Source organism: Crocodylus siamensis, chromosome 3 (genome assembly GCF_052110815.1).
Source record: "Crocodylus siamensis isolate JL-2025a chromosome 3, ASM5211081v1, whole genome shotgun sequence".
NCBI lineage: Eukaryota > Metazoa > Chordata > Crocodylia > Crocodylidae > Crocodylus > Crocodylus siamensis.
The window spans coordinates 81902796-81930487 of record NC_143397.1 but is presented as its reverse complement, the minus strand read 5'-3'; the positions used below and the strand labels follow the sequence as shown (position 1 = coordinate 81930487).

The 27692-nt window shown below is 40.3% G+C and overlaps 1 protein-coding gene across 8 annotated transcripts in view; it reads left to right on the top strand.

Annotated features, from left to right (window-relative positions):
* Positions 1-27692, top strand: part of AOPEP (aminopeptidase O (putative)) — a 323793-nt gene that overhangs the window by 51277 nt on the left and 244824 nt on the right. For all 8 annotated transcript variants that reach the window (XR_016441254.1, XR_016441255.1, XR_016441256.1 and 5 more), the window contains exons 4-5: positions 7219-7375; positions 11687-11935. Coding sequence is in view for 5 of the 8 variants with exons in the window: in XM_090038607.1 (XP_089894733.1) it covers positions 7219-7375; positions 11687-11935 (406 nt within the window). In the remaining 3 variants the exon portion in view is untranslated. The remainder of the gene's footprint in view (positions 1-7218; positions 7376-11686; positions 11936-27692) is intronic.

Sequence of the window (27692 nt, the reverse complement as noted above, 5' to 3'; positions counted from 1 at the left end):
AAAAATTCTGACTCCCCAGTGGGAGCCAGCAGTCCTTGCTGCCACGCCCCAACCTTACAGCCTGCGGTGCAGGGGTGACACATAGGGGATGCACACAGGTGTATGTGCACCCCCCTGAGCATGTCAGTGCACCCCCTACAAAAAGGCGCTGATAACACTGTATTTGGCTGGGAAGTCTGTGGGGAGGAAGGGGTATGGGAGGGCAGATCAAGGTCCCCACAGTAAGGGCAGGGGCAGGCACTGCTCAGCTGGGGTGGGCCAGGGTGGAGCATGGAACGGAGCTGTGGGTAGCTTGTCTGGGGGTTGGGGGGAGCACTTCTAGTGCTGCATGCAACCCCAGGGGATGCATGGGGGGCATGTGCCCCCAGGATTTGTGTGTGGGGCCAGGGTGGGCTTCCCACTTCAGGACCGGGGCCTGCTCTGGCCTCTTCCTGGCAGGGGGGGCCAGGCCAGGGCTGCACTCCGGGCAGATGGTGGTGCTGGGTGGGGGCAATACTGTAGCCCACCCATCTCCTAGCACCACTGCTGCCCACCTGGTACCAAGCACAGCTCTGGCCCAGGCCCCCTGTTGGGAACAGCCTGATGCAGCCCCTGGCCATGAAGCAGGCAGCCTGTCCTTGCCCTGTGCACAAATCCAGGGGCCCCATACCCTCCTTTCATCCCCCAGGGGTGTGTGCAGTGGTGGGAGCCACTTCCTCCTGGATGAGCTGCCCATGGCTCCATCCCATGGCCTGCCCTGCCCCACCCTGGTAGTGCCTGCCTCTGCCCCAGCCCCACTCCCTCTCTCACTGTAGAGGCCTCGATCTGCCCCCCCATGCCCCTTCCCTCCGCCACACCTGTTTCAACCCCTTCCAGATTTACTGGATGGTTGCTGATCTCCAAGCTGATGGGCTGCATTCCTGGTCATGTGCATGCAGTAAATGTGCATGCATGTGGCATTTATTGGTGACATTATTGACCAGATTGGTCAAAAATAGCCAATTGCCAGTAATGTCAATTTTCCTTTTATTGGTGCCAATATGATATGGACCAATATATCGATGCACCTCTATAATACATTCTAAGGTTTTTCAAAATTTTGATTCCAGGTATTGGTGAAACAGTCCTACCACCATTGCTTAATTCGTCTTATCAACAAACTCACCATGGGTATATAGACAGATGTTCTTTTTAGCTGCTTTAAAAATGGAGGGGGAGTTGCTGCTATAGTGCTCTCATCAACTGTTACAATGTGGCTGTTACCTCTGCTTGAGCCTGTAGTGGTACAAATTAGCCATCTTACCTTAATTTTGATTTAATGAAGCTGGCTTAATGTGGATAAAGCAGTTTTTCTACCCTTGTATTGCTATAGGATCTTGAAAATCTTACCATTGCATCATAACAGCTTATATCGGTATCTTTTGATATCAACACATTTGTTCGGTCTATACCCTTTTTAATGGGTTGTTTCTGCTTATCAAGTCTCCCAGCAATGGGAATCTCTTATGTCAATATTCAGAGGAAAGAGGAGGCTTACCTGTAACTGAGCCTGTAAAAATAGAAAGCTACCTATTCTCTCAGTTTAACAAATACTAGGCTAGCATATCCTCAGCCAGTGTAAATTGTCATAGCTCAGTTGAAATCAATGTTCTTTTATACCTATTAGCTAACTGAAAATGAATCAGTTGGAAGTGTTATTTCCTCATCAATACAGTTTTGCTGTCCTGTGATTTAAAGAAACCAATTAAACTTTTTCCCATGATTTTTTTTTAATTAGGGAAAAACTAACCATGTAAAAAGACATTTCCAAAATATTGAAAAAGTGTTGAAAATTACATCACTGTTCCATATTTTTAAGAGTGACTGTTGAGGCTTAGTCATCCAGGCTCTACTTAATGGCTCTGGGGAGAATAGAAAGGGCATCTGTTTAATTCCTTTCAGTATTTGCAATGAGTCATTTTTTTTCTTCTTCGGTAATTACAAGTCAATTTAAGATTTTTTTTTTTTAATTTTCCAAACACTAATCCAGCATATTTCTATCCCAAAGAATTCTAAGAAAGTGAGAAACACTGTTGTAGAATTTCAGTGGAAAGGCCAATAGAGGGGAAATGACTCATTTTAGCTTTTCTGTACTAATGATGTGCTGAATGAAAAGTGTGAAATGGACTGGGAAGGACCAAATGCTCCATTACAACTGGCTTCTTTGGTAGGCAAGTGACAATGGCAATGACTTTTCTACTGCGCTGAAGAAAAAGAACAGCTATTCTTGCATTTCTTTTTGTGCAGTTATTTTTCTTAGGATGAAATTCACTGCAGTGTAGATGATCCAGATAGGGCTCTTGTGCATCACTGTAACCTCATTTAGTTATTAGCATTATTTTGAAAATAATAGAGATTTACTGTGATGGGCCTTGTTATTGATATTAGTTATTGTTTGTATTCTGAGGGTTTATAGGTACCAATAGAATGAAGAATTACAGTATGTAGACAGATAAAAAATGACCATCTCTAAGAAAATGATGAAGGATATAGATGAATGGGGGAATAGTAGGTAAAAAGTGTGGCAGGCTAAGGTAACAATGAAACATACAAAAGAATTCAGTGATAAGCAGAAATTTTGTATGGACTTCTTTTGCTGGTGTTAGTTTCATAGGTAGAAAAAACATTGGAAATTTGAAATCCAGATCAGTTGTGTAGATGGGAGAAAAACATTTACACTCTTACAAGTGCTAGAAATAAGCTGTACTTTAACCCGTTCAATATTATACTTAGCCTATCCATATGGATACATAGTACTTGAAGGTCAGAAGCAAATTTTGTCCTTTGTTATCAAGTGTGCACATCCCTTAAAGTCTCTCAGGTTGCATAAATAACATTGAATGGTATATTTAGGTGCAGTGTGCATTAGACCTTTAATGCATTTCCTGCAAAATATTAATTTGCAAAATTCTAAAATATAGTGTAAAGTACATGCCATTGCTTGCGTTGAGAGAGAATTTTGATTTGCAGTAGACTGTGTAAAAAGGATCTGTAATCATATAGGTTAGGTATTTATATTTTGCTTTAAGAAAGTAAATATAAAAGCAGGAAGTGGAAAAACAGCAAAGAGACTTTTTTAAAATTCAAATGCACACACACTAATGGATGCTTCGGTTTGCATTCACATTGGGGCTGAAATTGTGGAATTTTTACATCTAGTATTTTTTTTCATTTGTGGTGTCAACATGTTCACTTTCCCCACTATCTTGCATAATTCAGCTTGGAGACCAGTTTAATATGTGTTCTACTGCAGAGAATAAATTTGGGCAGAGAGAGAAACACCTTTCCCCCCTTTCACAAGGAAAGTGCTTGAGTTGGTTGATCTCTGACATGTCTGATGCAGGTGCTGTAGCAAGTGGCATTGCTGATTCCTCAAGTAGCAGGCTTCCCTGTGAGCCAGTGTTAGTGTAATGCTCCAACATAGGTCAGGGCAGGATGATATTGGAAATTCTGTCTTTCAGATGAGATCAGTCCAGGTCCTGCACAGTCACCAAAAACTTTTCTAAAAGGGTGTATGCCAAATAATAGTTCTTAATCTCAGTGTCTCAGCCAAACAATAGTTTCAGTACTTTCAATTTATTTAGTTGTTGTTTCATGTATCTATCCTATTTTTCACTTTCACAAGTGTTGTGTAGGGATATTGTGCACTCTTAAGCAGATGCTGTATTTTCCATTAGACATGGCTATATTTTCATGGCAAAGTAATCTGTATATGGTCTCTATTTTAATTTGCATTGTAAAGCAACAAAGACTTTTTAGAGGTGATAGGTGCTATCTAAACTAAAGAAAATATGTTTATTTTCTTAAGTCCAGTGATAAGATATAGTGACACTTAGATTTTTTTAGGTATGGTATGAACAAACTGTTTTTGAAACTGTTAAATATAGCTTAAATGCATGATGAGAACAAGAATGATATTTTCCTTACTTTTAAATGGATTACAGTTTCCTAGTATTGTTAAATCTACCGTTAAACAGTTAACATATGACTTGGAAAAAACCCCTCTAGTTTGATATAATAGGCTTTTTATTTTTTGTAATTATGCAACTATCAGACCATGTATGCTTATACTGCAGTTGCAAAACAAATGTCCAATTAGAAAAATGGCGCTTTGAAAAGAACCTGTTGGAAAATATTTTCAAGTATTGTGATTTTACCGTATATGTCTTGGTAATATCTGATTTAAAAGCAAGGCTGTTTTATGAATGGATAACCCATGTAGATAATGGGGTGTTTTAAACCTCAGGTTTATCATCATGCTTCCAGTTTCCTTTAAAAAGCAAACCCACACAGCTGTTCTGCTCTTTTCCCATGAACCTTCATGTAGTGCAGATATGGTTAATACAGGAGTTCTCAACCTTTTCTGACTTGAGGCACCTCTCCCTAACTTTTGTGAAATGAGTGGCACCCAGTTTCAAAAACTAATTGATATATTATAGAGCATACCTATTTACACCTATTAACCTCAACTCACTTGGCCATGTTGTGTTGCAATGCCCTGCCCCCTGGGAGGGAAGGGGAGCCCAGAGACTCTGGCTGCTGTTGCAGCTGTAGCAGTGGCAGAAGTGGCAGCCAGACAGGAGCCTGGGGGCCATGAATTAATCCCTGGTGGGTCACCAACCCCTGGCTAACTAAATCAGAGATCCATAAGCTTTCATAAGCAGCAGCTTGCTCCATCAAATGCTGAACTTCTGATAAAGCAAGAAGCTGCTTATGAAAGCTTATGGATCTTTGATTTAGTTAGTCTGTAAGGTGCAAATGTACCCTACCTTCTGTCTAACAGTTCAGTGATACATACTTGCACTAGGAGGAAGCACTGCACTGAGTCCAGCTGCTTTGCTTTCCCATTCCCTATAGGTGGTGCTGTTTGCAAGGGAGCCATATGAGGGCATGTAAGAGAGAGAAAGGAAAATAAAAGGGACAAGAGCAAGGGGGAGGAAAGATGAATGCTAAGGATGATAAAGGTGGGAAGAGAGAGAGTACAGGATAGATAAATGGAAGCATTAAGCAGGACAGAAAGAAAGAATAGGAAGAGGCCAAACAATTATTAAAAGAGAAACAAGTAAGATAAAATGGGAAAGGAGAGTGAAGGAGAGACCAAAAACATTAAAAATGTACATTATGTTAACAGAAACAGCACCTCATGTTGGTCACTGGTAGTAATCATTCCTTGCAGAAAGGCCAGGTCAGTAATAGGAAATTCCACCTATTTTGGAGTAACTTCATCCTTTTCACTATGTGCTTAGAGACTTTCTGTTAATTGTTCAAGACGATACATTTTGGGCTATAAAGACGGCAGACACATATGTGCAGTAGTGAACTGGGGCCAATAGGGCTTATAAACACAGTAGGAGCCTGAGGATTTGGTGATGGGAGCGTTGATTTTATAAATCCTAATATATGGGACTTTGAAAGAATATATGAAGAGGAAAACAAGTTCCTTCCTGCCCTTGAGTCCTGCTTTGGTGCTTTGTTTTTCGGGATTCTCTCTTTCATTAGGAATTGCTGCCGCTTTTCTAGATTTGAGTAGTATGCAGTGGTGCTCAGCCTGGGTAACCTGCTCAGGGTGGTGAGCTCTGTTCTTCACTGGATTTGGAGGCAGTCGAGAAAAAACAAAGCTGTTTAAACCCTGCTATGTGTAGAATGCTGCTGCCCACCTTCCTTTACTTGGTGCATAAACACATCACATCATTAGACTGCTAAACTGGCTCCCCATTCATTTCAGCATCCTGTTCCAATTGCCCTTCTTGTTTTTAAAACAGTCCATAGTTTTCTTTGCTCCAGCCTGCCTCACTGAACTTGTTTCTCACTCTAACCTTTTCTGCTCCCTCTGTTTGTCTAGCACTGGCCTCCTCTCTTTCCCACAACACAGTCTCCTCACTGTTGTTGTGAGAGTGTTCTCCTTTACACCTCCTGCCGTCTGGAACAGTTTTCTGTCTCCGCGCCTCATTGACTTTCAATCTTGTTTCAAAACTCAGCTGAAAACACACTACTTTTTTTATGATGATCCTTGAAAATTTCTCTTTTCCTTTGCTGCCATTAAACTCTGAAGTTGCTCTATTAGCATAACCTGATGGAGCATTTTGTAACACTGCATGTATGACAGATGCTACACACAATGAAGTATTGTTTTAAACTGCCTCCAGGCCTGCTCTCGCTCCCACTGAAGGCAATGGCAAAACTCCCACTGACTTCAGTGGGAGGCATCTTGGACCCTTGGTATGGTTTATGTCAACATCAAGAACTTGGGATTTCATAGTACTAATGAACTGTCTTGTCCTATAAGACCCCTTTCCCTGGTGCCCACGTTGGCTGGTTTTCAGCCTCCTCAGGTTGGAATTTCCAAAGATTTTCAGTTGACTAAAATACTTTATTTCCTTACTGTTTCTAATGAAGTTGTAAGCAGCCATGGTTTTTTCTGTTCACCTTCTCTGTGCAGCCTTTAAAACTCTGGAAATAGGTTATATGGTGATGCAGAGCCAACAACAACTGTTCATATCTTATTATCTGTGGTATGAATTTCCTGTATGGCGGTTCATAAGCGCACTTACTGGGGAATAACGCTTATCCCTTTTTCTAGGCAGAAGATCCTGTTTGACTCCACACCTGCTTGTATGGTGCAAAGGCTTGGACTATTAGTACACAATGTAGAACAACTGTAGAATTAGGAAGTACTTTCTAATGCTGAGGGTGGTCAAGTACCAGAACAGGCTACTGGAGAAGTTGTGGAGTTTCCATTCCTGGAAATTTTGAAAAGCAGATTACACAGACACTTGGCTGGGGTGGTTTAGTCAGGAATGATTCTGTGTTGAGTATGGGGCTGGACTAGATGACTTCATGAGGTCATCCCTACTTTCCTATAATCCTAATGTTTCACTAAGGCTTACATTTATAAAATCACAAAGCTAGGTTTAATTTTTGGCAGATTATTCAGATATAAATATTAGCATAAGCTCCATTTTAGATTTAAACTCTTTCCTAATGTGCCTTTCACCCTCCAGCAGAAGTAACATGTAACTATCAATGTATTAAGTAATGTGGTTGAAAGACAATCTAGTTATCTGTTTCCTTCTTGAAGAAAAAATGTTGGGAAATGGGGGAAGAGGTTTTCCAAATATTTGTGCATTACAATTCAGAGTCCTGATATTAGAAATGTATGTTGTATCCTAGTAAGTAATTGCTGTTTCCTTTTGCTAATAGGTATCTTTAGTTGGAACTATTATGTGACCATGCCAATGCCAGCATCCACCTTCACTATCGCTGTTGGGTGCTGGATAGAAGTTAAAAGGGAATCTATTGCAACTGAGGTCATGACAAATGATGTGATCTCCTTGCCATTTTCAGAGGCTGATTTCAGGTTGGTGTTTGGGATATTTTTGAAAAATAAACACTTGAGGGAGTATTCCATGTAGTCTGTGAAATGTGGGTGATTCATGTGAGCAGAGGGATCACAGATGAACATGTTTAATCAAGACAGAAAGAAGTTTTGTCGGACAAGTAAGTCCAGAGGCGAAGGATGGGCAATTGTGTATAGTTTCTGTAGAAAAAAATAGGTTCGCAGATCAAGACAATTAGTTTCTACATGTGTTTAATTTGTCTAACTGAATTCTCAGATGCTGCAATTTATCTCCAGTTTCACACGGTCCTTACATTCTTTTAGTTTGTAATCAGTTAAACATTTAATGTACGGCTTTTTAAAAACTTTTTTTGCCAATTAAATTGGTTTGTAAATCACTCAAGCTGTTTTGGTTCCATTTATTGCTGCTAAGAATATGGATTGTAAAGACCTCAGTGCTTCAGTATTGTTAGTCAGATTCTGTATGTGGAGGACCAGATAGTTATCTCTTAATGGGCTCTCATGTTTAACTTTCCCGCTGAGCTGATGCTGTGTTAATTTTAATAACAGTCTCAGTGAACTTTAGAAAAAGAGCCTTTCATTTACTTTAAAATAATGAGATGAGAAATATGGTTTGAAACTTTCATTTTTTATACCATTAGATGTACCTTATAAATCATTCCATACTTATGCACCCACTGTGGACATGTCTGTATCTGACAAAACACAACATGTAATACTGTAGATACATCCCCACTGTGAATATATTTGTTGTATCTACAGAATTTCACATGCTGCCATTATGTTACATTGTACGTTCCTCTCTAATGTGCCATGCTTTTAATATCTGTACTTTTTGCTGATCTTACTGTAATTAATTATGTTAAGTGTTTATGAAAAAAGAGAGAGGTTTAGTTATTCAGATACGTTACATTAGAAATGTTACAAGTGTTTAGTTATGTTGTTTTCTAACTTTTTCAGACAGTGTTTTCATAACATTTGGCATATAAACATGGGCAATAACCATATGGTAAGCTTGCTGTCTCCATGAGCAATGCCCTCAAGTGTTCCATCCTACTTGGCACTGCTGAAATATAGGGCCAAGGATAGCCTGCCTGTGGAGCCTGGATGGAGCAGTGTAGTGTGATTGAGGGAATCATTGGTAGAACTGTTCTTACGCCCATTTTATAGATGGGAACATAAAAGCGCAGAGAGAATGAGTGATATGCCCAAGATCATACATATCATACTAGAGGTAGAAACAGAGCAGAGGGCTGTGGTTGTTTTAACCACTGCATAAAAGTGATCCTTTTTCAGATAGAAAAACCCCCCAAACCCTAACATCCTCAGCATCAAATATTTTCCATTTGTGGTTTTATTTTATTTTGTTTTATGCATTCTCTTTCATGGGAGTTTGTTTTTGTTTTATGTCTGTTGGAGGCTGAATCATAACTTCTTAGAATAAGCAAACTGCACCAGGAACAGAGAAGTGTTTTCAGTAATGAAAAATCCTTGGGACTAGACTTTTGCTGCCTTTACAGTAGGATCTTTCCTGGTATACGTGTAATGTAAACCCCACAAATACTGCCTGTTTCTCCAGTTAGTACTTTCCCTATCATTGAGCTGTATAGTTGCTTTTGTCTCACGTCTTCACTGTTCCACCAATGAGACTTCTCTTACCACTGTCTTCCTGCCTTTCTGTCCTCCTTGAACCAACTGCTGTAACTCTCCTGTCCTTTAAAATCTCTCCTCAAGTTCCTTTTTGACTGTGAGGACAGAAATTAACTGGTTAATTATGGTTACTAGTAGATATGCCTTTTTTTTCTTTTTAAAAGAAGTCACCTGATTAAAACATCTGTCATCTGATGATACAGCCAGGCTCTTCTGAAACTGCATGTCGTATGCCATTCCCTTACTGTCTGTCTGTCTTGTCCCTGTGTTATATGGCATCTAGCATGTGGTGGGCGTTACCAGACATAAATAGTGATAAGGCCTGTGCCTGTACATATGGAACATCAGTGTGTGACTTAACTTAACTGCAGCAATTCTCACTAAAGTGCACAAAATGCAAATCTGGCTTCTGTCATTTACAGAAAACTTAATAATTCATATCTTTCTTATTCAAAGGTTGAATTCTTTAGTCCTTCCCCTCAGGATTTAATTTGCTGCTGCTTATTGAGAAATATAAAACTGGTTATAATTTTTCATTCCACTTACTGCCGTATCATTTTGAAAAACTTTTAATACTTTTTGTATAGAAAATAAAATCACTTTATTTTAAGGTCTTTTGATCAGATGAAGCAAGAAGGGACTATCCTGTACATAATGAGAGATGGGTATAAGTTTGAATTTAGATGGCTTTACGTGAAAATGGTGTCGTAGGTAAAATGAATGCAGGACGTCCAGGTAGCAAAGGTGAATGTATGTGGGTGGGGGTTTTTTGCAAAAGAAAAAGTCATCAGATATTTGTCTGAGAGATTTTCGAGTCTAAGTTTTGGATGTTGTTAACCCTTATTTCTCTACATAATATTTACTATCGAGTTCTTACCCACTGTGATCAACAAGACTCAAATCAGTGTAGTCAGCACTTGGCATGGTCATGAAAGTATAAAGAGTAGGCCCAAAGGTAGATAAAACGGGGAAAGCATAGTGCAGTTAGTCAGATGAGAAGACAAGAAGTTCTTGAGAAATAAGGAAATGAGAATGGATTACTGAAAGAAAGCTATTTTAAGGTGGGATGGATTTATTTTGATTTTGATGCCTGGACATGCTTCTACCTCTAGGCATATTACAGGCATTGAAAATGTACAAACTCATCTGAAATATAAATTTCATCTGATAAATCTTAAAGGCAGATTTCTCAAAAAAGAAAACATTCCCAACAAGAAGTTTGGGTCTCCACTGCTGGTTTGAAGGAAGAGAGAGGAGCTAGAAGAGGGAGGCTTTTCTGACAGTTGGAGCAGCCTCATAGAAGGCATAAAACTGAGCCAGAGACATCAAGCTAGATTCCTGTCTATTAGTCTGTGAAGAATCCTGGGCAGTTATTCAAAGGATTCGGGGTGCCTACTTTCATTCCCTTGTCAGATTTCAAGCTTGGTAACTACACTTTGACGGATATAATTTTTTTAAAAAGTCAGTCAGCCGCCACCCTTTGAAAAATATTATGTAAATTCAGTTATAATGTTAAATATGTAGGGCATTTTTTTCACTAGAGATTGCTGTGTTTCAGCGCTGGGTGAGGTTTCTTTGTGTAGATCTGTGAAAATTGTTTAGGGTCCATTTCTTTCAGCTAAAGAGACATTGCATAAATGTGGGGTGGTGTTTATTGCATAGTTTTTTTAACACAGATAGTTATATGCCAGCATTTCAGCAAATGCAGTGGATGCTAATATTTACCATAGTAATAATAAGCACTACACCTACTAGAAAGTATTTGAAAAATATGTCCCATATGTAGAAACCAAACCAAACCACTCAACCAAACACACAACCCACCAAAAAGAGACTGTGTTGTAGAGGTGAGGAGCTAGCAGGTGAAAATCTATGAAGCTGATTTTTTTTTGAGCTGAATTCATTTGGACAAATAACTACTTCTAAAAGCATTAGGAAGTGTAGGGTTTTTTCCAATTCCACCTTTGATGGAAACCATTCCATAGAAGATACACAGTTCACATTTGTTTCTGAAGTGATTCTTTTTCAGCTGTTACCAGTGATAAGACTGAAATGATGTCCACTGCTGTTTTATTAGCAGGAACAGCTGTTAATAGTTTTTTTCCAGAAGCGTTTTTAATTTAAGGACTTGAACTTTTATTTTATTGAAACCATATTTCTGTTTTTATTTCAGGAAAAACGAATCCAGACTTTGTTCCTTGGTTAAATATTGAAGTGTTTCAAAACATTCATCTTAGAAATTCTGAATTGTTTTTTTAGTTTAAGTTACATTGGGGCTCTTCTCATTCACTTACTTTTCCATATTTTCTTATTGTAAAATATGCACACAGACACAAATGTATGCACAGTTATGGCTTGTACAGTAGTTGGATTTGAACCCATGTTTTTTTAATTCCTTTTTGCTGTAAAACAAAGTGTTACTACTTTTAGATTGGAGTAGCCAAATCAATTCCACCCAAGTTTATTAATTTTGCTCCACAATTTTTCACTGCCAAACTGATGTGAACATCAGGAGAACACAAATGAGCCATCATTCTGTGCAAGTCCATCTGTAGTTTTGTGTCCTTGGTGTCTGCAGAGGATGCTAACTTCCAGTATTCACATTTAGCTCTGCCTATTTCTAATATCAAATTAAACCACTGCACTTTTTATTGTTCATAGGTTGGTTGAAGTGGGCTGTGGTCATTTGGAATACCCCTGCCGGTTCCAAAATCCTGGTGCCGCATCTCAACCAGTCATTCCTCATCGAGTCTTTGCTCCATGGTGCCTGAGGGACCTCTGTGCAGAGAAGCTGCTTGAGCTGATTCCTCAATGCCTGTCAGCTGCTCATGCTACACTGGGTACTCATCCCTTTTCCAGGCTCGATGTGTTGATAGTCCCTTCCAACTTTTCCAGTCTGGGAATGGCCAGGTACAGAAGCCTCTCTAATGTACTTTTATTTTTAAGTTTATAACTCTTTTGCTTTTGCTGCATCATTTCATTCTTATGTGCTGCATCCCAGTTTTTCCTAACTAGTCAGACTGGTTGTTTAAAGGCCACATCTGCATTTGGTATCTGTGTTGTTCCTCAGATGGTATGGAGAAAGTAAGCAACTTGAGTTATGACTATGAGCCAGCTGCTCTATTTCTACATACTGAAAGGAGTTTTCAGGAGTAATCAGCCAGTACTGGTTTGAAAACTGAAATCTTCCTGTATTTTCTGTTGGCTCTTAGACCAAATGATAGCAAGCCTTTATTTGTTCCTACTTCACAGGTGGGGTTAGTGTAAACAGAAACAGCTAGACTTCTTTTATCCAATAGCTAGCAATCTCAGCTTCATATCAGTACTAGCTTGGTTGGACTATTTTAATTGGACTGATTTTTGGAAGTATAATTTTTCTTCATGTTGTTATGGTTTATTTGCATCCTTTGTGTTATGATCTTCAGCTTTACTAGGGTGTGGGTAAGGGAAGTATATAAGCTCATTAAACATGTGGCTCTGAGTTTTCCCCATTAACCAAATTAAAGTCCTTTCCTCTTTGCTTTTCATTTCCATACTTTGATGCTTTTGTGGTGGTTTCTTGTAGCAGCTTTTCCCCCTTTAATTCCTAGCAAAACATGGGCATACAAAAATCTGCTAAACTTGGGGTTTATTCATAAGCCTTTTGTGATTTGTCGAACTGAAACAATTATTTGTAAAACTAATTAAGAACCTTTGAACGCAGATCATTTCAAGCTTTTAGAGCATCCCTGGATATTACAAAATGGAATAACTTTATTATTTCTGTAATAAAATTTTAAATCATGCAACTGTATTAGAATTTTTTTGGAATATTAAGACAGGGAAATGTACCAACTGAAATGCCGTTGTTGCTTTTTTGGTTTCTAAAGACTATATTAGTCTCAAGGCAGTTTTTGCGAACAGCAGAAGATAAAATGGTATTTTTATTTGCATAATGGCCATAGTTAGGTAGATGCTGTTAGTTGTACAGAAAGACAGGAGGATAATGGTTTCGGAGTCGTGGGTATTTCCAGATTGCTACATTGCTCCAGTGCTTTCCTAACAACTAGTAGGATTGCTTTCAGCCATCTGTGTCTTAGAACAGCAATATGAGGCAGCTCTAGATTCCAGATAGGCCAACCAGTAACTATTGATCCAGAGTGCTCACCCCATATAGATTTCTGATATTTACATTTCTTGTGGGAAGATTAATCCAACCATAAATCTTAAGTGTTTATCGTGTATTTGCCACACGAATGTCTCATTCATGTACATTTCTACTTATGATTTAAACTGATATGCACTGACATGCAATGCTGAATTATGCAACATTTCATGATGTCTCATCTCATCGTGGAAAAAAACAGGAGATTTGTCCAACATGTCCTGTCATATAGTTTGTGGTATATGGTGTTGCAGTAATTTTTTTCTTTTTTTTTAAATATATAAACAATGGAAAGTGAAGGTAAGGAATTCAGTGATGTATATTCTTGGTTTGTGAAATGAGCTTTATCTCTGTGTCGGGATTATTTCTGATATTTACTTTGAAAGTCCTCTTGCATTCTACTGCCTGTTGTAGCATGCCTGCAAGAAATAATTCTCAAGAGCTTTTCAACAGCATTGTATGCTTAACTAAGATTTAGGACTGATGTCATAACTCATACTACTTAGACCCGAGGAGGAGATGTGTGCATCACATAAAGGGAAGGCGGGAAGGGAGAGAGAGGGCAGCCCAGACAGAAAGAACACAATAGATGAAAGCCTTTGGATGGTCTTACAGGCCTGAGAATATTCTTGAGGAGGCCGTTAGAGCTTCCATGGGCATATGTCCTTCCCAGAGTTCTTAGGGACAAGACGGCCTTAGGCTATTCTGTAGCAAAACCATCTGTGGTTATTTAAGTCAAGTTTGTGTATTCAGAATATAGAAGTAATAGTACTTCCTTTGTGAATGAGATGAGAAAACCTTTACTCATATTTCCTTATGCTTGCTCCAACGGCTGTCAGCTCCAAGTGATCCATATCCTTGGTATAAGTAAAAGATGAAAGGAAAGGCATGTGCATTTTCTGAAGCTTTTCATTCAACAGTTCATCAAGCCAAGGACATTCTTCTTCTTCTTCTTCTTCTTCTTCTTCTTCTTCTTCTTCTTCTTCTTCTTCTTCTTCTTCCTCTTCTTCTTTTAAAGAAATAAATAATTTTCAGTTATTTAAATGGTAGACTGTCTTTGGACCACAGAGGAAATTATAAAGTGCTCCATAATAGCATGCTTGTTCTTGTCCTGTGTCCTTGTGCATACAGAAGCTTCTGTGCATAGCAAATGGCCCAAATGGTTAATTCCTACCCATTGCAGTTACAATGAGTTAAATAACTCCATTTTCAGAATAAACCCAGGCCCAGAACCATAAAGAAAGATTGCTGTTATCTTGGGTTAGCAAGGGTGCTATACTATTTATTTTTTATCATCTAGTCTATCTGTAGCAGTACAAACATAACGCAGCATGCGAGCACAAAAGGGCTGTTGTTTTGAGAATTCTAATTGTACTCCTGTCTGCCAGGGAAGGAAGCAGTCATAAATTTTAGTCATTATCTCAACTATTAAGGCTTTACAGCATTTCACATTTTTCTTTGTCTGTTCCTCATTAGCCTCTAGTTACTGTGTTTTTATACCCCAAAGTACTTTCATTTATTCAAGGAGGTGTTACCCCAGGTTTCAGTGTTATGAAATGATGGTGATTCTTGAATTGAATCGTTTAATTAGGAACCTTAAGTTGCTGTCTCTTTTAGCAGCCAATGCTACAGATTAGCCACATTTTCTTTAAAGTTCCACAGATGCCTTATGGGGAAAATTCCATTCATTCTGCTTATGTTTTCTGTATATCTCTTCCCATAGTTTTTAATTTATTAAGGGCTTTTGTATAGAAACAGGATCTTGATTGTTTATAATAATCACAATCATCCCCTCCTGCTTCTTACTCCTCTTTTGAAGTCAGGAGATCTATTCTGTGCTTGCTATATTGTGTTTACACCAATTTGATTCTAGTGAATTCAGTAGCATTTCTTCTGGTTTTATACTAGCATGAGAAAAGAATATAGCTGCAATTTCTTAGATAGTTACGTTACATTATTCACTACAGTAAAACCTGTGACGGATTAGAATCAGTTTCCAGTCACTTATACAGGCTTATGTGTAATTTCTGTCCCTAGCTCAAGAAACTGATTCATTTTTGGTTTCCCCAAGAAAATGTGTTACATACAGAGACCTGTAGTCCTTCTTTGCACCGACTGAGCCATCTGTCATCATGATCAAGTCCATGATTTTCTGTCACTATCTGCTTACATTGAAATAATCTTTCCTGCATACCTGCTACTAGGGCTGTGCAAAGCTTCGGTAGCCGATTCAATTCGGAGGAGCTTTGGCTCAATTTGGCAGACCAATCTCCAAATCTGAATTGAATCAAGAGACCCATTAAATGGTCCAAATCGGACTGGGAGCCTCCGAATCGATTCAGGGAGATTCGGAAGGCTTGCAGCAAACAGAAACTGAGAAGAGGGAGGGGGATGGTGTGTTCTTCCATATATAGAAAAGACTGAGCGGGGAGAAAGACTGCTCTGATACTGATATCTGTAGCTGGCCAGTGACTGTGATCTTTCACTGAGCTCCCTCCTGTTTTCACCTCGTTCTACCTTAACACACACAAGTAATACGAGTTTTGCTTTCAACAGTTTGAGGGGCACTTTCACAGAAACCCCTGCATCTGTCTCCTTGAAACTTGTCAGGCTTCATGCCCTCAGAAGGGGCCACCATCTGTGCTGTTTTCCTCTGAATCTGCAAAAAACCCACAAAGTTATAGGCATTTTAGTGATTCCCCATTATAGTCTATGGCCGAATCTCTGAATTGGTGCCAAATCTCCAAATCCAAATTGGCCAATTCAAATTGGGACAGCGATTCGAATCACCGAATCAAATCACTATTCCTCCAAATCAGCCGACTCCAAAGCGAATGCTTGCTGGTTCACACAGGCCTACCAACTACCCATGGATTTCTGCTATAAGCTCATTAGTTTCCATTTCTCATTCCTCAGAGGTTCCAGTACCATCATTCTACCTTTCTAACTTGCAGGTGCTAGTGTTTGTCACTCAGAGGACTGTAAGCTTTACTTATGTTGAAATTGAAATGTGTTTTCACAAATAATCGAATTTAAAATTCGGTTTGCAACATGGAGGATTTAAATAATGATAGAGGCTGTGTCCTTTTCTGTTTTATTGGTTTATTTTTAGATGTACTAGTTTTTGGATGAGCACGAGCAAAGAAGCAGTCTTTTAGCAAAGCTCTGTGTATCAGTAACCCAGCTAGGAGCATGACATAAAACTCTGTGTTATCACACAGTAGAGCCAATAAACAGCTAGAACAAAAGGAACTCCTAAGCAGTTCAAATCCTGGCCAAGATTTTCAAATTAGGTGTCTAAAGTTAGGCTATTTGATCCTTATTTGGATTCCAAAATAATTGATGTGACTACAGATATGTTAAGCTCCCTTGACACCAGCAGGTGTTTTGTTGGTGAGCCCGTTAAAGCTAGTGGCAGCTGCTTGGTCCTCAGCGGGTACATCTACATGAGACACTTACTGAGTATTAGGTGAATTGTACTGCGTATTAGCATGGCTGGCAAAAACTGTTAATGCGCTAATTTGCAGCAGACTTGGTCCAATCTGCGTTAATGTCACTTAAAAACCATTCATCTGTGTTAATGCGCAGTAGTGCCGATTAGCACATTAAGTTTAGTACCTGTTATTATGGCACATAATGAAAATGCAGATGTGCCCACTATGTTTGAAACTCAGGCCCACTCTTTAGCTGTTTACCTATGGTTTTAGCATGTTAACTTTAGCCTCCTGTATTAAAAAATCTTGGTCCCCATTTTTCTGTTTCCTTCAAATGGTCCTTGGTAATCACTTTAAGAGTAAAAAATACCTCTCCTTTGAAAAAGCTACACATGAGTAATATTGTCAGTTTTCCAACTCATGTTACTCTTCTATTATGTGCAGCCTTGCAAAATTATATTTGGCCAGTTTCCTGGGCTTGAATTTTTTTGTGGAAGAGATTTGATGCCTTATCTAATATGATATTTGTGACTAACTTGCAGAGCTGAATCAGTTGAATAATATTTCTGGCATGTTTTTTTTATGCATTAGCAGTCCTGCCTCTGCTTCTTATATACAGGGACCTACTTAATTCAGTTTTGTGGATTTCATGGAAACCACAAAATCTGGGAATGTCCACAAAATGTGCAAAATTATTAACAATAACAAAAACATTAATAAAAATAAAATTCGGGTGTCCCGTGGGAGCCAGTGGTTCTTACTGCCAGGTGGGGAGGGCACCAGTTGGTGGGGTAGCGTGAGGGGCTGCAAAGAAGATGATGGCTGCCCCCTTGTAACTCTTCTCCCACCGGGGTCTCTCTGCTAATCAGCGCCAAGGGGCCAGGCAGCGCAAACAGCAGCCAGCAATCAAGATGGCAGCTGATCCTGTGTCCCTCTTTGCCCCTGGGCCTCTCTACCAATCAGCATTGAGGAGCAGGGGCAAGGCCACTGTGAAATACCTGCAACATTGGCTTGGCACACTGAGTGGTCTGCAAAAAAATGTTTGTCTCGCCTAGGTCCCTACTTATATATAGCTGATAGCATATCCAACAGTACTAACAGTTCACTTCTCTTCTTTGCATCAGCTTTTGTACAGGTCATTTGTAGAGCTGTTATAATGTTACAAAGACCTGATCTTTTAAACCTTTTTCCTGCTTCTTTTCCTAGAATAGGAAATGAGGTTTTATTACTTGTTTTTCTAAAAGACATTGCAAATAGCTTGACGGTTAACTGGAATGATCCTACAAATAATTCTGCATCTGCCTAAATGAAGCCACTTATGTGTGTGAAATTAACTCAAAGAATCTACTCAAACAGAGTGAATTTCAGTGAATATGTACATGTTTATAGCATTGGGGCCTGTATGAGTTTAGAGACATCAGGCAAGTGAAACTAATAAAGCAAGTAGTTTTTTTTACAGACTGTTATAAAAACTGTTTTTCAAGTTTGCTCTCATCTACTGAAGGCAAAATCCTTAGCAATAACAAGAGGAAAGGCATCTTTGCTAAAGATTCAACATGCTGCTCTTCAACATAGGGTTGAGAGCTCAAAATTCACACTTTGAGGAAAATCATTCTTGATGTTCTTAATAGTTCTAAGATAAAAACAGGAAGCAGAGGAAATTGTTTAACAATATTTCTTGTTCTTTACATATCAATACAAATCATAAATAAATAATATTGATGAAATGAAATCAATCACAAACCAAATGTATGTTGCAAATTACTTTTAATAATATATTTCTTTCTTTTGCATGTTTTTGATGGCTGAATTCTGTTCAAGACGAAAAGCCTCTTTCTGTGACAGATTTTGTTTCATATATCACACAGAAATTATTTTTTTAAAATTCTTATTTTCTTATTGTAGCCATTATGCTTGTGATCTATGAGTGAGTGGTGATGGCAAATTATAAATACCAAGATAGATGTGCTACACAGCAATTGAATATCCTCCTTCTTTTGAGTAATAACTGTTCTGGTAGTTATTTTGAAGGTTTCCATAAGCCCTGCACACTCCATTAGAGAAGCTCCTCTATTACAGATAATCTTACAGATAATATTTATAAAAAAACAAATATTTGGGGTAAAAGCTGTAAGGGCTCGGTTGTTGGAATAGAGGAGAAGGTTTGAGGGAGACAAGGATGCATGTGATGTCCATTTAAAGCATTTCTTTTATTTTCACTGAGGGAGTGTCTGTACTGGAGGTTATGGCATTGAGAATTTTCCTAAACTGGGAGCTTCTAATTCTGAGATCGTCTACCAGCCAATTTAGCTTTATTTTCTTACTCTGTGATCTCCTCTTCTGTCTGAAGCCCAGCCTGAATGTATCACTATCCTAGGAATTTGGATCCAGTTTTCAGTGCTGCAGGATTTAGCGCTTTTAAAATAAGCTATTATTAGGCTGTTTGTTGGGTCTAGCCAATTATAAATAGCCAATTAATTTACTATTCATCTTTGTGCTATGGCAGTGTGCTCTCTTTATTCTTGGATATGCCAAGATGACAGAATCAGCCAAGGACTGTCTACACTGAAGCCTTAGCAATGATAACAGTAATTTGGAATATGTGTCTACAAAACACTTGTGTATGAACTTGGTGATATTTAGACACTGAGAACACTTTCAATTTCTTAGCTGGAGCCTGAAGTGAAATTTGCTACTACTGCAGTCACAGACTTTCACCCAGTTGTCATTTGGGATCAGAACAGGATTTGGACTATAGCGGGCCCAAAATATATCTTTAGTTATGTACTGAGCTGCTTTGCTCATTTATTAACTCCTAACAGATGTCTTCTGAACACAAGCCTGCAGTGGGGTGAGGCTAATAGCTATCACCTTTCTCTGTAGCTAAAAAGCTGTTTGCTTGATGCAGTAGAAAGTGGATGATTGTTCTCATCCATTGTAGGAGATTGGTGTTGCTTTTAAGTTGAAGTCAAAATTGTTAAAAAAAATTAAAGAGCATTTCATGATTTTTTTTTTAAGAATGACATAGGTGTATCTTATGTTTTAATAGTGCTCCTATCAGTCCTTCTTAGGAACTTGAAAAACAACTGGTTTCCATTTAGTCAACATTGTTTTTCATGTGGCAAATCTTTTCCCCTAGGTTTTAAATGGCACTGAAATGAAAATGACTATTTCTACTAAGGAAATATTTAAGATTGAATATAAAAATACATTTGGAAGCCAGATAATTTTTACTTTTGTGCCCACGTCTTCAGTGAAGCTCATCGTGTCATTTCACTGTTGCAGCAGAGACAAGAAAGGGAGCATAAAATAATAGGCACTAGGACCTCAATGAGGTAAGCCATATAAAGTCAACTGTCACAAAATTGGTCTAAATATTCAAAATACTTTTTTACCATTGCTTATTATTTATATTATCGTAGTGCCGAGGACCAGGATCCCATTGTACTGGGTATTATGCAAGTCTTTGAAAATCACACCTTTCTCAGTCATTCCATATTGAGAACCCAAAAATGTAAGGCATCCAAAATCAGTCACTTTTTAAAACTTAGAGTGTTATGTATTTTTTTCTCGTGGGTTCTGACTGGAAAAATAAGTTTCCTATTTTATTAATTACTGTACTACTGGTTTACTTTGCCTGTAAGGCAGAGAGAAGTAGCCACATTAGTCTGAATTCAGGCAGAAGATATGCTCAAGTGGCATCTTATAGACTAACTAATTCAGAGGTATAAGCTTTTGTAAGCAACAACTTAACCTTGACAGATGCTGTGAATGAACCTGCAGGGAGCAGGGCTTCCAACTAGAAAGCAGTAATTTAAATATAAAGAATAGGGAAGGGGGAAGGAAAGGAAAAGGTGAACTGCTGCGAGAAGGAAAGGAGGATTGAAGAAGTGAAAAGGCTTAAATAAGGCAGCAAATCCATAGGGACAGAGGAGTTATAAAAACTAGTCCAGATAATGGGATACAAATGAGATTGTGTTAAGTATGGGCTAAAGAGAGATTATGGATTTGTATGTCATCATCTGGACTAGTTTTTGTAACCCCATCCACAGTTGTATTACTTTTGAGCTACCTTTTTCATTCTGCATCATGAACTTGTGCTTGGCTGATAATGGAGATCAAGGATTGAATCACCTCTTTGATAGGTCATCATTGGAAGTACAGTAACAATTCTGCTCTTTTCTGACCCCAGGCCAGGAGGTAGGGGTGCTAGAGCACATCTCTCAGCCTGTTGGCCATTGGCAGCCCAGCCAAGTACCCTCAAACCCTGCTGTCCCCCCACAGGAGGTTTAGGAGCCCCCTGTCTGGGTTAGGTAAAATCATACAGGTAAAAGCTACTCTAAACAAAGTGCTTTGAATGCTTCCACTTTTTTTATACAGCAGCAAGATTAAATTGGGTACCGTTCTAATCTGTAATCTTAGCCAAGGACTGTTGAAGTCAACAGAAGCGCCATCTGACATGTTGGTGCCATGTTTAACTGGTTTTGGCCATTTTTAAAGTGGTTTATGTGCATTGAACATCTGTTGTGTTACAGATTTGAACCGGTTTCCAATTACTAATACTGGTTTATGTGTAATTTATATCCCTAGTCTGGAGGTCCCTTCTAGCCCTGTTTCTCCATGATTCTATGATTGTCTCTGTGATTCTATTTAAGTACCTAGAAGGATAAAGAGAAGTGTTTTTTAGATTAAACTCTGTAGGATGTTGCATGCCTAAAGCGGTATGTTTGTTATAAACAAGTCAGCTTTGGTTTGTGTAGATTCTAGAATTTTTATTTCTGTTTGGAGAATCCATGTGTATTTGCATTTTAGTCCATCTTCCACAGGCTTTTTTGTTAATACTCTAGAAGCCTTTGTTAGGGTCAAAATGATCCAAGATTTGGCTGTTTTATGGTCCTGCAGTTCATAGATGTTAGAGCAATAGTATGAGAAAACCAAGTCCCACTGTATTTCGAACAAATCAATAGCTTTCTGATGCAAAAAAAGGAATAAAAAGAGGCCCATTTGAGTTTATTTGAAATCCTGTGGACCTCAGATCTACAACCCTAAGGCTAATTAAGTACAGAAAGTAAAAAAGCCTGAGGCTAAATCAATTCAAACTAGGCAGCTTCCTCTAAACTGCATAGGTTGAACGGATAACCAGCTGAACTGACATTCAGTTTTTAATTGGGAAAGGCAGGGGGAGGTCTGCACTGACCCCAGGCCAGGAGGTAGGGGTGCTAAAGCACATATCTCAGCCTGTTGGCCATTGGCAGTCCAGCCAAGTACCCTCAAACCCTGCTGTCCCCCCACAGGAGGTTTAGGAGCCCCCTGTCTGGGTGAGGGGGAGGTTTCATCAGGCCAGGCAGCCCTGGGGAGCCTCCCCCCTCCCCCCCCCGCTCCTCCCAGCTGCTGATTGCTTCAGTTGCTGCTGCAGGAGTGAGGAGAAGTCCTTGGCTGGGTACCTGCCCCTGTGGTCCAGCATGGGGGCACAAGGGAGCCCCTGCCCCCTTCTCCTCACCCCAGCCGAGGGTCCTCCAGCCCCGGGTAGCCCCAGGAGTTGAGGGGAATTCTTCCCAACCCCACCTGTTTGCCTGCAGCTGGAGGACCCTGGGCTGGGATGGGGAGAAGCCCCCCAAGACAGAGGTTCCCTGGTGCCCCCATGCTGGGCTGCAGGAGCAGGCTTGGAGGACTTCTTCTTCCTCCCTTGTGTGGCAGCTGCTGAAGCAGTCAGGAGAGGAGGGGGCTGCCAGGCTCTGAGATGCCCGCCTCACAGGGGCTTTCTTTCCCCCCATGTACTGTGTGGACCCTGGCCGGGGGGGGCTGGGAGTCTGTTCCCCATCCCACCTATCCCTGTGGGCTGCTGGATACAGGCAGGAAGCAGGCTAAGGAGCAGAGGGGTGAGGCAGTCCCTACTCCACTGGAGCAGGCAGCATAGCCCAGAGCTGTAAAGCATCCTGGGAAGCTGGGGGACTGTGAGTTAACTTGAACCCAGAAGGGATCTGGGACAGAAGTTAATTGGGAAAGGCAGGGGAAGGTCTGAAGCGACCTAAATCAGTTAAGTCTGATACTGCATCCAACCAGGTTTATCTTAAACTGGTTTTGGCCATTTAAAATGGTTTTTGTGCACTGAACTTCTGTTCTGTTGCAGGTTTAAACCAGCTTCTGATCACTTAGACTGGTTTATGTGTAACTTCTGTCCCTAGCCCATTAGTTACTATTGTAATTTTGAGTTGAACGAGAAATGTTCTGTTATGAATCCCAAATCTTTCACTTCACTTAATTTAGAACACCTGAAATTGTCAAAAAGGAATCTTGGCTGGAGATAAGATATCTGAGATTTCTAAGAAAGTTGGAACTAACATTGCAATTAGAAGCACACTCAAGAAACTACATATTTTTATTTATTAAACAAACATTCTTAAATTGGCTCTTCTACAGAAGTTCACTTACTTCAAATGAGTCAAATAAACATTACATTGTATGAAACAGACCTCCTAATATGTCCCATTACTTTAAAGCAGTGTTTTAAGCTGGAATGTGAAGCACACTTTTTTTCCCCTTGGCTTGAGTTACAGAAAATGTTATTTCTTCATTTAGTAATTGGATAGTTAATAGGGTTCTTTGTGATGTTACTGTAGAAGAGTGACTGCATTTTATTAAAATCTGGGATTGGAATTATAGTTGCGCCCACTAGCATCATTATAGTTAAGGGTGTCTCAGCATTTCCAGTATGAACTTGTATTTCAGTGGTTTATAACTTGGCTATAAAAATTTGTTCCCAGCATAAACTTGGCATAAACCATGTCAGCTTAAGAGAAAAAGTATATATATATATATATATATATATATATATGCACACATGCACCCTATTATATGCATGCACACATGTATGTGCACGCACACAGGCACACACACAGACACACATATATATAAAGATAGATAACAAAAATAATCCTCTTTTTCTTTATATGAGTCATAGAAAGATTTAACAATAAAAAAATCTTTCTTAAAAAAAGATCAAAAGAACGAACAAAAACAGTAGTTGCCAGCAGCAATAATTAGCTAATAACCATACTTTGTATTGTCAGGAGAAAGCAGGATCAAAGCTGCCATGCAAACTAATTTTTAGAATATTTTTTTCCCTGTAATACAGATTTGCATAGGATAAGAAATGCTTTGGTATGGAACAGTAGTGAAATAGTCAAATACTGCTCAATAATGTATTTGTAGCATACACTTTCATAAGAGTTCAATCCATTCTATGAATCACATTGAGACTGCTACTAACAATCACAGCAAAGAGACTTTTATAGCATATGCCATGAAGCCATATTAAGAATAATACATAACACCTCGAACTGGTTGGGCACAATGCAGGTTCATTTGAGAGGGGAAAAAAGAGAAATAGTCCGAGGAGTTTCAATTTCTTGTTATTGTCCAAGGAGTTTCAGCTCCTTCTCCAGGCAGACTTGCTCCACCAGGTTTGCTCTATATATTTTCAGCCTCTCATGCTGCATAGTCACTTTTGTCAAACATAATAGCCTGCAATTTGGCATTCCCACCTAGAAAGCACCTTAAAGGGCAGGAGTCTTCATGACAAATTGTGCTTGCAGCAACAAAGTTGCATTGGTGTAATGTTTTCTGTGCAGTGCCAGTGTGTAATTACCTACCTGGTCTCAGTCTGTCTCGCTATAGCTATCTTCTTAGATTTAAAAAATTAGGTGTGGTCCATGCTACTTCCTGGTTACTGTTAGCTTTGTTTGCTTTCCATGTCCATAAAAGAAAATGATACACTTGAAAATGGGAGCATGAGAAGGAAATTATTGATGCAAAGGAGACTCAGAGATTTGAAGTAAATGAAGGTTGTGTAGAATCAAAATGGGTGGTCCCCATGTTGATATTTCACATCGTGTTGAACTTAATAGGATTTGTTATATAGAAGTCCTGTTTGTGTTAGGGAGAAGTGCTTGCTTACCACCACCTCAGGTGGAGGTACAACAGGGGCAGGCAAAATACAGACCATGGGCTGGACCCAGGCCACCAGGCACTTTCATCCAGCCTGCAGCTCCCACCAGTAATTTGCGCCCTGCCCAGCCCTTCCGCCCATGAGGGTGGGACAGAGGTGCCCATGTATACACCCCCTTGCCAACATACCCCATTGCACCTCACTTCCACCCTCCTGGGCAGAAGAGCCTGTCCCGGCCAGCATGCAGCTTTTGGGTGAGGCTGCTGCTGGCACTGCTGCAGCCGCTAGGGTGCCTGCTTGGATTCCCCTGTGTCCTACTCGCCCTGAGCACCAAGTAGGGAAGTGGTGAGGGCAGGGGAGCTGCAGGTGGATGGAAGCCTGGGGCTGGCAACTGCATGGAGCCTGTGCCCAGGGCGTGGTGGCAGGGCAGAAGAGCTCAGGTGGGCAGGGAGGGTATGGGTGTGAGGGAGGATGGGGGATGTAATGATCCCTACACACACACACACACACACACACACACACACACACACACACACACACACACACACACACACACACACACACACACACACACACACACACACACACACACACACACACACACTCCCCTGATAGTGCCCAGCCTGTGTCGGTGGCAGCAGCAGCAGTCAGGGCTGCTTTGGGTGCTTGCGCCTGGTGCAGGCACTCATACCCAATGTACAGCTCTGGCCAGTGCTGCACATCGTGGCAAGGAGCACAGCCTGGCTGGGCCACCTCTATCACGCAGTGCTCTGTGCAGTGCACTAGCAGCTCCCTCCTTTTACATGTGAGCACCGGGAAGCCCAGCTGGAGCTGGTTGCCTCTGCTGCTTCCTGCTGCACAGATCCCAGGACTTCGCTAGTAGTGGAGGGGAGCCCCAGCCCCTGCTTCCCTGCAGAGTCCTGGGACTTATGAGGCAGGGAATGGAGAAGGCAGCCAGCTCCAGCTCCAGCACATGGGGCTTCCCTTGTGTAGCGCACGAGTGCCAAGAGCTGTATGTGCACCACACAGAGTGCTGTGCAATAGAGGCAGCCTGGCCAGGCTGCGCTCCTTGCCACTCTGTGAAGTGCAGGCAAGAGCCACACACTGGGCATGAGTGCCCCAAGCACACACGCCTGCTGCTTATGCTGCTGCTGCTGCTGCTGCTGCTGCCGGTGCCGCCACCATCAGGGACTACACACCAAGGGGGAGGAGAGGGGGGAGCTCCTCACCTCCCCACCCTCCCTCATGCCCTACAGGTGCCACACACCCACACCCTGACCCCACAACCCCCCATATACACCCCCCCAACATACTCTATTGCTCCCCTTACGCACACAGCCACACCCCCTCAGACCCCCCCACCATACACATACATGTGCACACACTCCTGCTATACCCCACCATACATGTGTGTGCGCGCGCACATGCACACACACATATACACGCAATATAGAAGACAAAGAGTTTATTTTGGAATTATTGTACGTAAACACAAATCATGACAAAATATTTTTCATAATAAAAGTAAATTATAGTTGGTGTTTGACTTGGTGTATGATTTGGTTTTTTTCTGGTTCTAAGATGGTAACCCCCCCCCTTCCAAAAGGAGTATTTTTGGGGGGGCAAGGAGAAGGACTTCTGGTGGCAAAGGTCCAAGGTTATGGGTGGAACTTCAAGTCCCCAGATGGCAACCAGGGGGTGAGGCAACTGTCAAGGGGCAAGACTACCTATGCAACCCTCAAAAGTTCTCAAAATCTTGTTAAGTGGCCCTCTACCTGAAATAATTGCCCACCCCTGAGGTAGGAGAACAGCAGCTTCCACTTTCCTATATTAATGAGGTCATTGAGCAGCTGCCCCAAGGACTCCTTCTCCAGTGTCCATGGAGAGGAGGAAAAGGAGAGGAGAAAGACCTGCCTTATCTTCCTTTCTATGTTCCTGGGCAATGGTTTTTTTGGGTAGTTTTATCTATGGAATCAGTGGTTTTAGTGGATATCAGAGGGAAACTGGGGGGAAAACATTGAAAAATGTCCTGAACTTTTGTTTTAGTAGAAGTTTAATGGAAGGAAGAGCCACAATTGGTATCACTGAATAATTATTTTGATTAGATAATTTTGGTAGGTAAGGGAAAAGGGATAACTGTAATAGTCCTGCTTTCCACCCCCTCTTTACTCTAGGCCCCAAAAATCTACTATACTTTTCTGATCTTGAGAGATGTTCTGACCAGACCAGAGTACATAGTGGGGAACCAAATGACATCGATCCCTTCCTTCAGTTTGGCTGAATGCTGAATGAATCTGACAGTCAGATATTGTTTTTTTCCATAATGTGTTGTTTTCCTTCCACACCTTATTTCTCTCCTCTTTTCTATATTCTCAGTTTTGCCTCCTGACTAACTGAAGTTTTCTTTAACTGGCCAAGACAAATGCATCTTTTTCAGAATTTTTGTAATGGAAAAGGCAGGATAAAAACTGAACTTTAACATGCCGGTAAAAGTTTGGCGGATATTAAAGAAAGTGATAAGACTGTGTAGTGTTCCTCTGGATTTTCCCAGGAACTAGCCTGCATTTAAGGACACAAAGGCTATTCTGTTGCTGTGAAACTCCTGTTTATGTGTATATGTTTGTCTTATTTTGTCTAACAGCAAGACAGGATTGACCTTCAACAATCACCACCAGCTAAAGATCATCTGTCTTCTTCTTTTTCCCCTTCAGGATATTTTATATTTGAAATTGTTAAAGATTTTTTCCACAATAAAATCCCAAACAATTGAAGAGGAAGGGGGAAAAAAGGACACCTAAAAGCAAGTTTTACTGAATTCTTACATTTCAAATAATTAACTTGTTTTACTCCTTTTTCAGTGTATTTAGTAAAAGTTTGAAAGTGTTCTATAGTGATTGTTATACTTGGATTTATCAACAGTTTCATGGCAAAAAACTCTGAAGCACAAGTAAATGTTAATGTTGCAAATGAAACAAAATATGTGTTAACATTTCATGTGTTGTTGGGCTTGAGTTACGTCCTGCCAATACAGCAGGACCTGTCAATGTTGGCAAGAACCCACTGTAAGGACTTTAAAAAGAGGAGGAACGTTAATAGCCTGGCACCAGAGCACTTAAGGAAAGGCTGAAGATTCCAGTCTTT